The sequence below is a fragment of the Anguilla rostrata genome, chromosome 8 (genome assembly GCF_018555375.3).
Source record: "Anguilla rostrata isolate EN2019 chromosome 8, ASM1855537v3, whole genome shotgun sequence".
Lineage (NCBI taxonomy): Eukaryota > Metazoa > Chordata > Actinopteri > Anguilliformes > Anguillidae > Anguilla > Anguilla rostrata.
In genome coordinates, this window is record NC_057940.1 from 25,366,781 (window position 1) to 25,383,174 (window position 16,394).

The window sequence follows — 16,394 nt, forward strand, 5'->3', positions numbered from 1 at the left end:
TGCATGTATTTCATTTTTCTAGAATTACGGTTTTTGTTTGTTTGATCTGAGGTGCAATCGCTTAGCCTGATTTTCGTACTGTAGCAACGGTCTTTTGTCATCCCGCCCTTCTCTCTCTTGATCGGTAATCGCGACCGCATGTACAAATGCATAGTGTTTTTGTCTTATGCCAGACACGTGTGTCGGCATTTTTCAGTCGAAACAGTAATTATTAATTAATTACAAAATGCGTACATTGATGATTGTTTTAATGTTCCGTCAAAAAGATGGTTCGTTAAGGCTATGGGGGCAACTTCGTTCTGACAGAGCTCTGATAAATATTAAATTAGCGTATATAGTACATTGTGTGCACACAGTTGAATGCAAATAGTATGTGCTCAACAAAATGATATTGAATTTAAATCAGTGTACGACACGGGCGTGTTGTGCAGTTATCGTGTGTAGTAAAGCATTTCTGCACATCATTTTGCTCAATATTTTATCATTGCAGTGCATTAATTGATATTACACGACTCAAGAGGGTTTCTATCGGGCTTTATGCATGCTGTAGCTACTTGGGAATGCAGATGAACAAACAAACCAACCCACTAACAAACATGCAACAATATCAAATGTATTGCATTCAGGTTAGTTATGCAGTAGTAATATAATAAAATGCATATATTGCATACATAGGACCATGGAACATATTTTAGACTAACAGGGGTAGGGGTGACTAATGAACAAATAATGTTTTTTTTTGGGGGGGGGGGGGGGTTTATCAGACAGGAAGCAGCCTCTAAAGAATTTTCTTCACTAGTTGCCGTGGCAACTGCATCTGCAGCACCCGCTGGCTGTAAAAGACCCTCTCTGTTAGACATGGGCTCTGATGCAGGGGCATACGATTACCACAAACCCCTCCAGACCACAGACAGCACCGTCTGCTCATTTCCTGGGCATTTCAGATTGTTTGAAAATTTTAGATTGTTGACAGAAGCAACACAGCTCCTCTGAGAAATGCACTGATCAATGACAGGATTTATCACAACAAATGACATACTGAGAATTTAACACTATGTCTTAGATATTCTGCCAGATATTCTGTCCTTTGCCCCCAGCTTGACTCCTGGGGAGGGTAGGAACCACTGCTTTTCTTGTATATATTCTCATGGGCAAAAACCTCCTTGTGCATTTTGATTGAATTAATTGTGTTCTAGTGCGCATTGCTGCAGCCCTTCCTGAATGGCTTTTAATTTGTTCCCCTTCCACAAAAGAGGCAATTTTTTTTTTATCAGGTTATCTCCATATTATCTTCTGGATCAGTTGATCAATCATACTCAAGTTAGAACTGGAAAATGTGGATGCGGTGGACTTTGACTTTGGCTTTGTTTTACCAGTTCAGATCTGGAGCTGATGGAGGCTGGTTTTCACCATTCCGTCAAGGCCCAGCATGTTTGTAGCTAATCATTTCGGTGTGTAGATGCTGTGGTCTTCTTGTCCGAGTGCTGCTCGCAGACTTTAGACTCCACTGATCAAGCCAGTGTAATTTAATGTGATGCAAATGAATTCTGACACGGTCAACAGGGAGTCATTTACATTGCAGTTCAAGAGGTTTTCTTGCTTTCATAACTGCAGTAAGTGCACCATTATAATTTAACAATGATGTGTCCTGTTCTAGTTTGTACCCTGGTCCAGAATCAGCAAAGATAGTAGTCAACGTGCACTGTTTTCTTGCTTTATAATATGGCAGTCGCTGAGCTCTTGTTCTGATTGGGGACATTCTTCCCTGCCTGTGCTCTGACTGGATGGTTTCCTGAATCACCTGGGAATGCCACCCTAATGTAGTGTAATTCTACTTCATAGCATTTCAGGTGCAGCTTTACCAAACAGCTGAACCTAGACTTCCGTTGCGGAGCTGGGACATGACCATAAATTCGACCAAATGGCAGCTCGGCGAGAGTGTGCGTCCAGGAGTCTTCCATTAGTCAGGGGATTTGTCGCGCCCCCTCCCTCGGTGACTCAGTAGCCAGAATAACGGGGACACACTGTGCTCTCCCCTGCATCCGAAAGCGCACAGTACGTGCTCGGATGGGGTGGGGGGCTGGGGGGCGTTTAGCGGCGAGGTTCTCTGTGAAGCAGCCGAGCGCTGGCGCCAGTCGAGTGACAGGGTTTAATTGCTGCTGGCGCGTGGGAGAGGCTGGTGATTAATGCCCACCTGTCTGCCCTCATGAGGCAGACGGTGGTGTTGCTGGGCACATGCTCACGTGCACCCGCTCGCACGGGCACAGCTCACTCAAAGCGGCAGGTTGGTGCTGCAGCTACTGCCGCTGCCATGGCAGCAAAAGCTCCATTACCATGGCAACAGAGAGAAAGGCAGCGGTAACATATATATGGTTGTTCCGTTTGGTCACTTGAAAGATGCAGACGTACAGCGCGGAGTGCTTGCGCACGTATGACGAATATGGTCTTTTGTGCCTCGTTTGATCTTATAATTTGCCTGCTGGAAACTATAAATTATAATTACAGTGTTCCTTCAGTAATTCATTTTTTCACAAGTCACCTTGAAGTCACCTTGCTTGATAACTGCAGCTATTGCGTCAGTAGAAGGCTGCATACCCACATACCTGTGTGTGTGGGCATGTGTGTGTGTGTGTGTGTGTGCATGTGTGTGTGCACCTAATCTAAAGAAATATCTTGTGTGCCTTTCTTTCTTCCAGAAAATGGACAAAAGTCTTCTCCCATCCGTGACTCTGATCGTGGGCTGTGGGGTCTCCTCTCTCACACTGCTCCTGCTCATCATCATTTACGTGTCCGTTTGGAAGTAAGAGACTTCTCTCACTTACATCAGTTGTGAGGTTTGATATATTTGTGAAAGGGGGAGTCTGCAATGGTAGCCTGCAAACGTGCCCCCACCCCCCCAAGCAGCACACAAGCATATGCTACTCCACCTCACTGCTGTGTTTCCCCCCTCAGGTACATCCGCTCCGAGCGCTCCGTCATTCTGATCAACTTCTGCCTGTCCATCATCTGCTCCAATGCCCTCATCCTGGTTGGCCAGACTCAAGCTCGCAACAAGGTACCTTGCAATAGTTCCGCCCTGCTCCTCTCCTCCTCTCCTCTCCTCCTTTTTCTGCACCCCGTCTCCTCCTCAAGGTTCTGCACTGGGTTGTGAAAAACAGTATCCTCACTTCTTCCTCCTCTTTCCCTCCTTCTCAGGTGGTGTGCATGCTGGTGGCTGCCTTCCTCCACTTCTTCTTCCTGTCCTCCTTCTGCTGGGTGCTGACTGAGGCGTGGCAGTCCTACATGGCGGTCACGGGCCGCCTGAGGAACCGCATCATCCGCAAGCGGTTTCTGTGTCTGGGCTGGGGTGAGCGTCCGCCCGGCCGCTTGTCTGTCTCAGTTTCAGTTATCCCGCAGTCTCTGTCTTTTCATTAACTCTCTTCTCTCTTTCTGTCCATTTACAGTCTCTCATGCTCTCCTCTCTTCTACTTCTTCATCACACTATCCCTCATTTTCTCCTTCTATCTCCTGTGTCCTTCATTACTCGGTCCTCCCTCCGTTCAGTGCTGACTCTCCTCTCTCTGTTCCAGGGCTCCCTGCGCTGGTTGTGGCTGTGTCTGTGGGCTTTACCAAGGCCAAGGGATATGGCACCGTCAACTAGTAAGTGTCCTTCTTGGATGACACACTCAAACAGGTTCACTACAGGTTCACAGTGTGAAAATCGGTCTGTTCTGCTCTGTGGTTGACCAGCGTGCTTGTGCTCTCTCCTCTCCTGTAGCTGTTGGCTCTCTCTGGAAGGTGGGCTCCTCTACTCGTTTGTGGGACCAGCAGCTGCCGTCGTTCTGGTATTTAAACCTTATTGCTAGCTACCAGCACTATAGCCCCAATAATACACATCTGTGTCAGCCACAGTACATTATCTAATGCTGAGAAACACATATTTTAGAGTCATAGCTGTGGCATTTGTGTTATAAAGTATGTAAAGTATTATTTGGTGCTCGGGTCATCACTTAAAACACTGAGTTACTGTACTTTTGCTAAACATTATGACTGAATACAAATACCATATATATTCCATGAACACGGTAATAAGGAAAGCAACCCAGCATTGTAATTCACTTTCGTTAGTTATTAATGGTACATTTTTAAGGCCAGACAGGCTTGTTTACTTCATCGTTGTGTTTGGGTCAGATTATTTTCCAGACTCTTCAGCACAGAGCTCAGTTCTGTGTGTAAAAGACACTCCTTCACTGGGTCTTTCTCTGCCTTTCACAGGTCAACATGATTATTGGGATTCTGGTCTTCAATAAACTTGTGTCCAAGGATGGCATCACAGATGTGAAACTGAAGGAGCGTGCTGGGTAGGCATTATCAGCACAGTACTGCAGTAACATTGATGGATCCACTGTGTCACTTTCATATTAAATCCTAATATACTCTTAAGTCTTAATATATAGGCATGTGCCAATATTAAAATTTGTATGATTATCTTGGCCAACATTTTCACAATATACAGTATTATAACAAATATTAAGTTGAAAGTCTTGAAACAGTATTAGAACGTACTACCTATCAAGTCAAGTCAAGTCAAATTTATTTATAAAGCACATTTAAAATCGACCACCAATGTGCTGTACAAACCAGACCATTCTGTGACTTAAAAAATACCAATAACAAACAGAAAACATCTGTTTCTAAAACATGTTTTATTATAAAACATTGAACTATTTTTAACAAAATAACAGAAGTAAATATAAACTTTTTTTTTCCACAAAATAGCAAAATAGAGTAAATCTAAACATTTTAGCCTGCTTTTAAACAACTCTGGAAAGGACAAATTCTGACACAGGTGGCCAACTGTACAACTATGTGTATTGCATCTTTCAGAATTGAATGAATTTTCTGATGTGCAAATTGTCCTGCAGAGCGTCGCTGTGGAGCTCGTGTGTGGTGCTGCCCCTGCTCGCCCTCACCTGGATGTCTGCTGTTCTGGCCATCACCGACCGCCGGTCCGCCCTCTTCCAGATCCTCTTCGCTGTCTTTGACTCGCTGGAGGGCTTCGTCATCGTCATGGTCCACTGTATTCTGCGTAGAGAGGTAAACTGGAAGTCACCTGGATTTGGGGACATCTAAGGTGTGATGGCCTGAGTGTGGAACCATTGTGTGTTGACCGTGTGCCGTGCTCTGTTTTAGGTTCAGGACGCGGTCAAGTGCCGAGTGGTTGACCGTAAGGATGACGGGAATGGTGATTCCAGCAGCTCTTTCCAAAACGGTCACACTCAGCTCATGGTAAGCCCTGAAACGAGCCTCATCAAACATGGACATCACTAAATAGTTAAATTCCAGCTTGGCTTATGCTGCTGTTTGTTCCTTTTTTTCAGTCAAATTTCGAGAAAGACGTTGATTCCTCCTGCAGACCAGGTGAGCTTCTTCAATAGTGTCACTGTCATGTACTCACCATCCACCAGGTTAAAGCAGCGTTTCTTTGTTTCTTTTTATCACACACACACACACACACACGCATGCGCACACACATAATAGTCCTTTAACAACTCATTGGATTTGGATAATGGCACTTTTGTGTAATTAAACTAATGAGGTTACACAGTATATGGCATAGGTTCAGAGGATACAGTATATAACCAAAGGATAGTACAATCTTGGTTCTGGTACTGAAGCAGTTTGGTATTGGAGGGACTGGACTCAGTCACAGTGTATTTGGTCACTATGGCTGTCTGAACTCATGCAGGCTTTAGGACTGAGCTGTAAGTCAATACACCTTGATGACCCAGGGCCCTTTCTGTCTTTAGGAACCCAGAAGCGCCCCTCCCTCACTCAGGGAGACGAGAAGGCGCCCCCCCAGCAGCTGACCATGCAGAAGGGTTCCAACTTCCACACCCTGCCCGCCAACATGAACAAGATGCACCTGCAAAGCGTTCCGGACTATGGCAGCCACACCCTCACGCTCAAGAGGGACAAGAGCCGGACGGGCGGAGAGCTGCCGGGCAGCAAGTCCATCTACATCTGCGAGGGGGAGCTCTTCAAGCAGCTGGACGCCGAGCTGGGCCGGGGCCCATCCGAGTCCGGCGCCGTGGACGGCAGCAGCTACGTGCTCCTGCCCAACAACACCTCCACACTGAAGCCCCGCCCCAAGGAGGAGCAGGCCCAGTACAACATCAGCATCGAGCAGCTGCCCCAGGCCCGGCTCATCCACCTCAGCAGCCCCACGGCGGAGCCCGGCTCCGGGTTCGGCCTCAAGAGCCTGCCGGCCGACCGGGTCAGCGTCTCCTGCTCCGAGAGGGACTCGCCCATTCAGAACCTGCACAACATCTCCAGCGAGTCCCACATCACCAGCAGCATGTGCGACGCCGGAGAGTCGTGGAACTCCATGTCCAAGAGCGAGACCGTGTCCACGCTCTCCATGAGCTCCTTAGAGGTGAGACTTTCTTGAGAGAGAGAGAGAGAGGGGGGGGCGTGGGGGGGGGGGCGGTTCGGGCTGTGGTGGCTTTTCAGAACTGTTGGTTCACATCTTTTGCTCCTGGGTTGAAATCTGGGCTCATGAGGCTTGTGAACTTCTCCCTCGTGACCTTTCAAAGTGTAAATGACGATTGAACCGGCTTAATTATGCAGCACAGCCTGTCAGATTGCTCATTAGCGCTTCTTAATAATGTTGACACCCCCGAAAGTGAGGCTGACATGAAGCCCTGAACGTCGGCGTTGAAGCTGAAACGCCATGCATCTCATCAAAAACTTGGCATCATTTATTTTGCCCTGGGGATATAAAATGCAGTCTTGTTCAAAAAATGGATGGTGCATTGCTTAGTCCGTCACCTGTATACTGGCAGGAATCACTTAAGGTACATTTTACCTGAGGATCCATGCATATTATACTGTTGTTTCTTTCGACCATGCCGCCATACACTACACCAGAGTAGTTTAGTTACCCACAAATGAACTCATCAAACCTTGTTGTGTTCTCACTGTGGGAATTTATTGAAATACCACCATTGCGTGTTTGTGTGTGGGGGGGGGGGCCATGATGAGAAGGCTGAATATCACTGTGCGCTGACCTTTCTTAATTAGGTGGTGGTGTCTGTTGAATTAGCTAACACTACGTGATCATTTTCCCGCTTAAGTGGGGGTCCATTAGGCTAGGCCAGTGGTAGATCAGAGTCTATTAGCCTAAGTGTTCTGTATGGAGGCGGAGGAGTGGGTGACATTATGCTTTTCCGTCCTGTCCTGTGAAGCTGTCGATGAGTCAAAACGCAATGCAAGCTATTCCCTCGCGGCACCTCCTCTACTTTTAGTCATATTTGTCATTTTTTATGTATCAATTTGCACAACTGTGCCTGTACATAACGCCCCTCAAATCACTCCCCTTCACGGTGTAATGGCTGCCGTGTCACCGTGTTATTAAAGATGTGCCCGAGCTTCTGGCCTTGCTCCCTATGACTGGCAATAACTCAAGGCTCGTCCAATAACTGGAGCTGATGTGCGACAGCCATTTTAGCGCTGAAGGATGAGGAGGAATCCACGTGCCACTGTGCTCCTTTCAGAAAATAAATAAAGCCATTTCTGTCATTTTTGTGCTTCAAAGTGGTATGCAGTCAGTGAGTGGTATGCAATCAAGGTGATATAGCTGAAGTGAAGTCTAGAGAACTCTGAAGGGCCAATCCTTTTTGTAGATAGCTTTAATGTTAGACAGCATTTACATTTATTTCACTGTGGGGGCATTTGATCAAAATCTAACTATGGCACTTTGAGAAATCGTTTAAAGCAAACATGGAATATTTCCTGGGCTTACACAATTTTTTTCTTTTTTATTTAAGAAATTTTCACGAATTATAATTTCTGTCCAAAACGAAATTGCTTAATTCGTAGCAGTTTACTGTGCTGTACTGTATGTTGCACTGAAAAACCTTTAGATATTTTCAGGGTTTTCCCATATGCATTTCACCATTGATAAATAAGCTATTATATTCCAATGTAAGGACATAATATTGAATGAATGTAACCATGCCCTTCGTTTCCTACACAGAGGCGAAAATCCCGCTACGCTGAACTGGACTTTGAGGTATTTAGTCTTCTTTTCTCATGATGTACTTTCTGCTTTAAAAGGAGCACTGGAGCGTGGGCCCAGCTCACATGACTTGCGTGTCAATACTTGCAATATTTGATGCAAATTACTGTAAAGGCAGATCTGTAATTTTCTTTGTGCCATAAATTTTCTTTTAACATAATTCCAGTTTGACTGAGTGCAGTTCATGCTAAACTAATTATGATTCGACCGTTAAAAGTAGAGTGTAATTGTTTTACAGTCACTTTTTTGGGTTGTGCAGTGGATGCAGTTTGCGTGATAAGAGGGACAAGGGGTTTGCTGACATAGTGTGTTCTCCTGTTTTCTGTGCCCTGAGCAGAAAGTGATGCACACACGGAAACGTCACCAGGACATGTTCCAAGACCTGAACCGGAAAGTGCAGCACTCCGAAAAGGACAGAGATTCCCCTCCCTCTGACTGCAAGGTGAGGGACGGACACACGGTCATCCTCCTTGCGATGCTGAACAAAAAACACACCCTTTTCTACCTATTATCAGCCCGCTTTGCATGACAACCAGCCTGCCAAGTGGTTTATTATTATTATTATTAATATTATTATTATTATTATAAGAACAATAATAATAATGACGATTTGTATAGCACATTTTCATACAAGGATTGCACCCCAAGGTGCTTGACATTGAAAGAACATGCACATATGTCATATAGAAGAGACACATGGCAAATTCCTTGCAGATAAAAGATGCAGAGCTAGAATCTTTAGCAGGGGCTGGGTTCAGGAGTTTGTTGATTGTAGAGAACAAAATCTTCAGGTTATCCTTATTATCAGTGACTCCCGTGAATTATGCCTTGATTTCCTTACAGCTATGTTGTACCTGTTGTAGTTGTATTCACTACAATTGAAATTATTTCATCAGAAGAGCACAAAATTGTTTTGGTAAAAACAGTTGACATTTCTAAAATGAAAAATGTTGGAGTTGCGATGGCTTACAGAACAGGCTGTATCTGTGTTCCCCCCAGCCGGTGCAGAGATGGAGTGTCTCTTCTGGAGGCAGTGACAAAACCAGCCTGAGTGTGAGTTCCTCTCATTTTATCCTTTCCCATTTTCGATCACAATATACGAGTATCTGCACCAGACAAAGAAAGATGGCGCGTACAACTGATGTTGAGGGGTTAACTCATTGGCTTCCGTGTGAGGACATGCCCCACAAATTGTGATTTATTTTAGCCTTTATTTTACCAGGCAGGTCAGTTAAGATTGGATTCTTATTTAGAGTGACGGCCTGGCCTGATCACACCAGCACTAACTGTGGTCGGCAGCCCTACTGGGCTGCAAATATGTCTGTAAAATATTCATAGGAGCTTCTGAGATTTAACCATAGAAACATGGCTATTAAAAAACAGGAAATGCAGCAGCCGGCATTTGTGTGACAGGGCGACTGCCACTGTAGTGTTTGTGCTCTGGGTCCACTTGCTAATATCGACTTCCCATTGACAGGACAAACCGCAGACACCTAGTGATCGGGCTTGGGAGGGGGTTCAGAAGACGCACTCGCCCCCATCCTGGGTGCGCAAAGACCTGGAGCCTCTCCCGTCCTCCCCTCTGCAGATCCAGGCAGTGGAGTGGGAGAAGACCAGCGCCACCATCCCACTGGTGGGACAGGAGATAATCGACCTGCAGACTGAGGTGTGAGGAGAACACCTGATTTCCCCAAGAGTCTTCTCGTCATTTTACATTCACAGGGAGCGGAAACGGAGTGATGGAGGGAGATAAAGGGCACAGAGCAGAACGGAGCGAACTCACATCGCATCTCGGGATGCGAGTCCATCGCAGCGTTTTGCGCTTACTTCCTTTTCCTGACACAGACAAAAAAAACAGAGAGGAACAGTGAAACCCCCTGGGTGGAGAATCTCATGCAGAGGGGGGAGAGGAGTCCAGTTCTGTTCTGATTATAGCTGCTAGGAGTTTCCTGCTCTCTTTTATCAGGGTTTGAGGAGGGTAAAATTAACAGGCTTGAAATTGTGTCGCTCCTTTGACTGACATGGAACCCCAGACGTGGGGAAGACTTGTCAAAGGACGGGCGCTCGAGCTTGCTGATGTGGCGTCTTCCAGCCATAGTAAAGCGCTGCTGAAGAAGGGCACACATCGTTCCCCCCCCCGCACGGGGACGGGAATGGTGGAACTGCGATGACTCTCCTTCTTTTTGGCTGTTTTTTTACAGTGGTGATAGATGGACACCTTCCGTGTTTTGTGTTGTGTTCGTTTCATATATTTGAGCAGAACTGCTGATGAACACGCACAAGATCCTGCTCAAATCGACCATGCCTTTAAACTCTACAATGAAGACCGTGGAAATCTGACTACAGAGCAGAACATAATATTTTATGATGATGGACATCATTACTGTTATGATTAGTATTATTAGTATTATTATTATTATTATTACTGTTATTACTGTCCTTTATTATTGTTATTATTTTAGTACAATTCACATCATAGCTACAAGCCCATAACATGTTGTTGCCATCTGTTGGTTTTTCAGATGTATTAATTACATTTATTTTATTTTTTATCTTAGAATATTTAATAGGAACCCCAAGAGATCACAAATCAAGTGCAGATAAAAGACAGGAGATCAGGATCAGAAAATTCAGTAAAGGAGGTTATACTACAAGCCTGTAGAGCTGGAGTTTCAAAGGCACATCTGAAAGGGAGAACAGTTGATCCTTCTCTGACTTTCTGGCATACATCAGTGTGGTCTTATTAAGGGTAGAGTAGACCCTAACCCAAAGCAGACCATAGGATAAAGCTCTGCCTCGTAGTGCTTCAGACTCTGGGCTGTTGTCCAATGGCATGCCAGGCTCTGGGCCTCCCTATGGCAATATTTCCAGCCAGGGTGCCTGCAGGGTTTCATACTGTGAATCCTCTTGGAAGTAAACCTTTTGTGTTTTAACGTAAGTGTTGAGAGAAGGTTTGAGATCTGATGGTGACTTAATGTACACGGAGAATAGCTACATCAGTTTTAGGACAAGCAGTGGTCATATCATATATCATGTCCTTGAAAAAGTGTACTTCAGATATCCAGAGTATATAAATGCTTCTATGAAAATAACAAAATATCTATTTATATAAGAGTATATGAGTATAAAAACTGTGATTCAGAGGAGACTTCTTTGTACATTTCTAGAAAGCACAAGGCTCCTGAGAGTCCTGTGATACAGTATTGTAATTCTGTAAACATATATGTACATGGGATGAGTTTCCACAAATGTCTTCTGTGCTTCAGGATATATATTTTTTCTAACTTCTTCACACTGTTGAGTCACTAAACTTTCAGTGTCCTGTAATAATGTAATGGTATGTGTAATAATATCACTGCCAATACCACACCATCCCCACACCCTGCCCCAATTCCCTGATCTCGTCTACCTTCCTGCAATCTCCTTTTCCCAGCCCTGAACTACCTCCACTTCCCTTTTCTGAGTGAGAGTTCTGTTTGTCTGAATCTCTTCTTCACATTTTTTCTAATCTGTTGCATTTTTCATTGTTAATGTACAGTTTTCAGAGCACAAGTTGAATATGTTATTTGTAATAATAAAAAATACCTAGAATATAAACAATGGCCTTGTTGTGGTACTGATTGAATGTTAAGTGACTTGAAGTTTGTTGACTTGTTTGGGATTTGCAAGTTGCATTGTGGCCATTCCCTAAATGATGGCAATATATTGATTGGAGTCTCCAAAGCATGTGGCAGGGCATGTTGATGTCCTTAGCCATTTAAGGAAGGGAACTCAAACTCCTGTTATGGAATGCTTCAGTTTCTGCTGATCTTTTGTGTGTGTTTCAGTATGTAAGATTTACTAACTGGCTAAATAGTCCGCACACCTTGTTCCTGATTGAAGGGAAACTAAAATGAAGTCTTGAAAACATCAGTGAGGGAACATGGGGGGGTTGAAACACCAAATTAAAAATGGTTAAAAACACAAAAAAGTTAATGAAAACTGTGTAGGTTCTTGTAATCACAGATCAAATTTAGATCTGTCAGAACAGCATATAGAGTAAAATGTATCATTTTAAGCATTGCAATGACAATTGTTTTCCTGTTGCTTCACAGGACACAGTTAGCATATTCCCATTTGCAGGTGATGCCTTGCATTGCTTTCTTAGTCACATTATCAGAACACACAAGCACATTGCCATCTCACTTCTCTGTGGTGTATTCACACCAAGCTGGCATTGGGGTCTGGGTCCTAAATAGCAGCATCAGGGAACAAGTGTTTTAAGAAAGGTGTGCTATAAAACATAGTTGATTTAATTATAGAAAGATTGTTGTCATAAATGAAAGATTGACTGTGGCAGTGCCAACTATGTCTGGTATCCACAGGCATTGCAAAACTGGCCATAGCCTTCTTCAAGGAATTTTAGTTCATTTGGTTGTATAATCCCCATCTTCTCACACACCAGTGACTCTTACTGCCAAACGATTACCTGCTGTCTACCCTTGGCTGGTGCATGTGACATAGACTTAACTGATACCATGACAACGCAGCAATTTCAAAATTTTGAACATGTGCACACAAATGAATGCAGCATAGACATCATTTGCCATGAGAGATTTGTGAATGGTAAAGATAGAATGGAAAGTAAGAATAGATCTGATCATAGGACAGTTGAGCGGTAGGCTAAAAACAAACTTTAGATCTGGGAAAATCAGGCATCATTTCAAAAGTGAGATATTTTGTGGAATTGTGGAATAAGAATGTCCTGAAACAACAAAGTAGGTCATAACTGCTGCCACCAAAAATTGGATTTCCAAGCACAATTTTTTTGATGTGTTGAAAAACATAGAGGAGTATCTGCTCATGGGTCATCACGTTTCAAATTTAGTTAATGGAGCATCAAGCCATTTACAGTGAAGTGATTTGAAATGCCAGCTGGTGTTTTGCTACACAAAATGTTCTGTGTGTAACAGAGTCATAGTTTATGTGTATACAATTACACTAAGTCAGTCATTGTTTGTTGCTGGCTGAATATTAGATCCAAGCTTGCCTGGTCCCCACGGTATGGCGGGTGAAAGGTATTAATCAGACATAGGATAGGTGATGTACTTTCTGACCACATATATATCAGATGTTAAAATAATAGCCACATATTCCTTCCATGCCATCACTGCCATGACACCGCCAGTCACTTATGCACATCCCATATTAATCCCATTCAAATTTTTACATGTACTGATGGTGACAAGAGGGTAGGCTGCACCTTATCCTTAGCCAGGGAATCCTATGACTGGCACCCACCATACCTGAGATTTGTCTGTTGTGTCTGGCTCTACCATTCTCCGCTGTTTCTCCAGCATCCAATTTGCTTCTCTCTGTCTGCACGTACAAATATATAGTAACAGCAGGATATTCTGTATGTGTGTGTGTGAGGTATTTTGTCAGATCACCACTGGAGACATTTGCCATACAATTTTAAGCCTCCATTGCTAAGCCCCTCTATGCCTTGACAGCATGACAAAAGAAGAAGGCTAAAAGCTGCAGTGGCTGCAGGAGAGCTGGAACTTTACATGACCTTGCCCCTGAGGACTGGGCCACTGCCTGTGAGAAGGCATTTGAAGACCTAAAGCAGTGTTAACCATAACTGTTCCAGGTGAATTACCGTCCGGTAGGTTTTCACTTCATCTGTAATTTGGCACACCTGATTGTACTCATTAGCAGCTCAACATGAATGCTTTGTTAGGGTTGGAGTAAAAAATTATAGGACTGTAGACCTCCAGGTCCTAAAGAGTGCTTTACTGAACTGTGTGGTGCTGGCTCACCCAGACTTTCACAGACCATTCATCCTATCCAGCAATGCTTCATCTATCCCACCCATTGACTGGAGTTCTTGGCTTTGAAATGGGCTGTATGTGATAAGTACAGTCACTGACTAAAGGCTCATAAATTCACAGTTTGGACTGATAACAGCCCTCTCAAATAATAAACTGAACAGACTGAAGCTAGATGCCAGTGAGTGCCATTACAGTAGGTCTTCCTTTGACATCAAATATGTTCCAGGCAGGCTGAATGTGGCGTGAATGAGTGAGAGTCATTCACCAGGATAGCAGGGGGTGCAGGTCGCCCTGCTGCGGTGGGATGGAGTGGTCGAGCTGGCGTGTAGCATTAAATCATGTCCTGCAAGTAGGCTGTCCTCTTAACTGCAGTGTAGGTGAGGGTCAGGACTTTGGACCTGATACTGGCAGCAACCGGTAGGCAGTGGGGTGACCTCAGCAGAAGAGTGTCGTGAGAGAACTTTGAGGAGGGTTGAAGACAAGTCGGGCGGCATCATTCCAAGGAGTTGACTGGTCAAATGGCGGTGCTATTGTATGTTCAGTTCGATAGCCTGAACATAACCTGTCCCGGGCCAGGCTAGCCATAAGTTACCATGGTGACTGTGGAGGGGTGATGTGGTTAGGGTGCCATCTGCGGGCAGAGAGGGAGCGATTTTGCTGGTGCTACAACCCCAGATGTGTGCAATCTGAAGTAATTGCTAATTGTTTATATGCTCTGTCTGCAGTGAGTCCGGGGCGCTGGAATGAGACGCACACGGGAGAAAGGCCGAGTGATTCCCTTATCATGTGTGTGTTTTGTTTTGGTTTTGTTTGGTTTGTTTCAGTTTGTGCTTGTGTATGTACGGCCTGAAACCAAGCGCAATAAAACCTGTGTGCGTCAGAGAACAGAGGATTGTGGGGTTTGTGGGGAGAAAGACTGCAACACTTGTTACAGTGACATACCCTGATTTAAAGTGAGTCAGCTTCATGATATGGAAAACCCTGGATTAAAGCTTAAATTAGCTCACTAACCCTGTAATCTCGCTTCAGTACATCCCTCTGGTCCCCCTACTGGAGGGATATGAACCCACATTTATTCTTGTGTAAGCACATATATCATTAACACATTATTATGAAAAATAATTACGAAACCATCCGGTTAAAATTCAGAAGGTCACAAAATTAATTGAATGTTGGTCTGGTCTCAAGTCCTTTTGTGAATATCATGATCTTTCCATGGTATTACATTCTGCTTCCTAATGCATAATGCATAATGTGTTTATAATATGTGGTGAATGTCTTGTTTCCAGAATTACAATTATAGCTGAATCTGAGGTTGCAATCAAATGTCTTACCAAGCCCAACAATTAAGGCGGGTACATGACCTTGAATGGGTGAGCCTTGATGACACACCTTAGCCATTTATTGTTCTACATTAACTGTGCAAATGGAACTAATCCATTGAACAAAGCCACCCAACAGGACACTTTTGTACATGAATAAGTAATGCCAAATATGTACTTGATTGCGTCAATGCTAAATAAAAAAGTCTCTTGAGTGTAATATACAGGAGGTATGGCTACTCCCCCTGCAGTGCATAATAGTACAGCCTGTGGGTGGTCCGGTGGCTGAGTGGTTGGCGTGCCACTGCTGGGTGGAATGAGCAATAAAGACATCATAAACCGAGACAGGTTTGCTGTATGGCATAGCGGCCAAAACACCGGACTCACAGCCACAAAATTACACTTCAAATTGTGCTAATGCGGATGTGGATAACTCTCACTAATGCAGTCAGCCCATGGCCGCAACCTGAATCATTTCAAGGCATACAGTGTGTGTTCATATTATGTGCTAACTTGAATTATGTCACTGTAGGTATTTATTGACATTCATAGATATGGTCTCTAAATAATGCGTTGTCACAATGGTAAAGGGTCCACACTTGGGACATGAACCAGGGAATGTATGGCATTCAGTTGTCTCAAAGTCCAGCAATGTTTCCATGGAAACATTTTCAGCATGGGCTTTCCTATTGCATCAATATTGCCATAGAAACCCACATAGCATCTACCATTCATTAAAATGCTGCTGACACAAAGCATGGACAGCAATACTGTGGCTCAGAACAATAATATGCACTACGGTACATAGGGGTTCCAATGTACAAAGGCAATTGAAGAGCTGCAGCAAGGCTCATTTTCCTCCACTGCTAGTTTAAGTGGAGCGATACACCCTGCAGTCTCGTACTGCATACAAGCTGTGCCAGTGCTGACTGTGATAGTGTTTGTTTTGACCCACAGGTCATTTGTAATGCTGCTTGAGAAAAGCACATACATGCATAAATTGAAATATCCAACTAATTATACAATAATTAACTGGCAAACATGGGCAAAGATGCAGCACTGCCATAAAATGAAATTTACAGTGCCATGAAAAGTATTTTCCCCTTCCTAATTTCCTCTGTCTCAGATCTTAAAATGTAATATTAGACAAAGAGACTAGTAAACACAAAACATTTGAATGATTTAATTTATTTAATGAAA

The 16,394-nt window shown here is 44.0% G+C and overlaps 1 protein-coding gene across 4 annotated transcripts in view; it reads left to right on the forward strand.

Moving 5' to 3' along the window:
- Positions 1-11,659, forward strand: part of LOC135261230 (adhesion G protein-coupled receptor B1-like) — a 30,693-nt gene extending 19,034 nt beyond the window's left edge. For all 4 annotated transcript variants that reach the window (XM_064347308.1, XM_064347311.1, XM_064347309.1 and 1 more), the window contains 14 exons: positions 2,697-2,800; positions 2,953-3,055; positions 3,196-3,346; positions 3,570-3,639; positions 3,758-3,824; positions 4,255-4,340; positions 4,905-5,076; positions 5,173-5,268; positions 5,361-5,400; positions 5,790-6,415; positions 8,018-8,053; positions 8,397-8,501; positions 9,059-9,112; positions 9,537-11,659. In XM_064347308.1, the coding sequence (XP_064203378.1) occupies positions 2,697-2,800; positions 2,953-3,055; positions 3,196-3,346; positions 3,570-3,639; positions 3,758-3,824; positions 4,255-4,340; positions 4,905-5,076; positions 5,173-5,268; positions 5,361-5,400; positions 5,790-6,415; positions 8,018-8,053; positions 8,397-8,501; positions 9,059-9,112; positions 9,537-9,731 (1,905 nt within the window). In that variant the 3' untranslated portion in view covers positions 9,732-11,659. The remainder of the gene's footprint in view (positions 1-2,696; positions 2,801-2,952; positions 3,056-3,195; positions 3,347-3,569; positions 3,640-3,757; positions 3,825-4,254; positions 4,341-4,904; positions 5,077-5,172; positions 5,269-5,360; positions 5,401-5,789; positions 6,416-8,017; positions 8,054-8,396; positions 8,502-9,058; positions 9,113-9,536) is intronic.
- Positions 11,660-16,394: the final 4,735 nt, after the last annotated feature.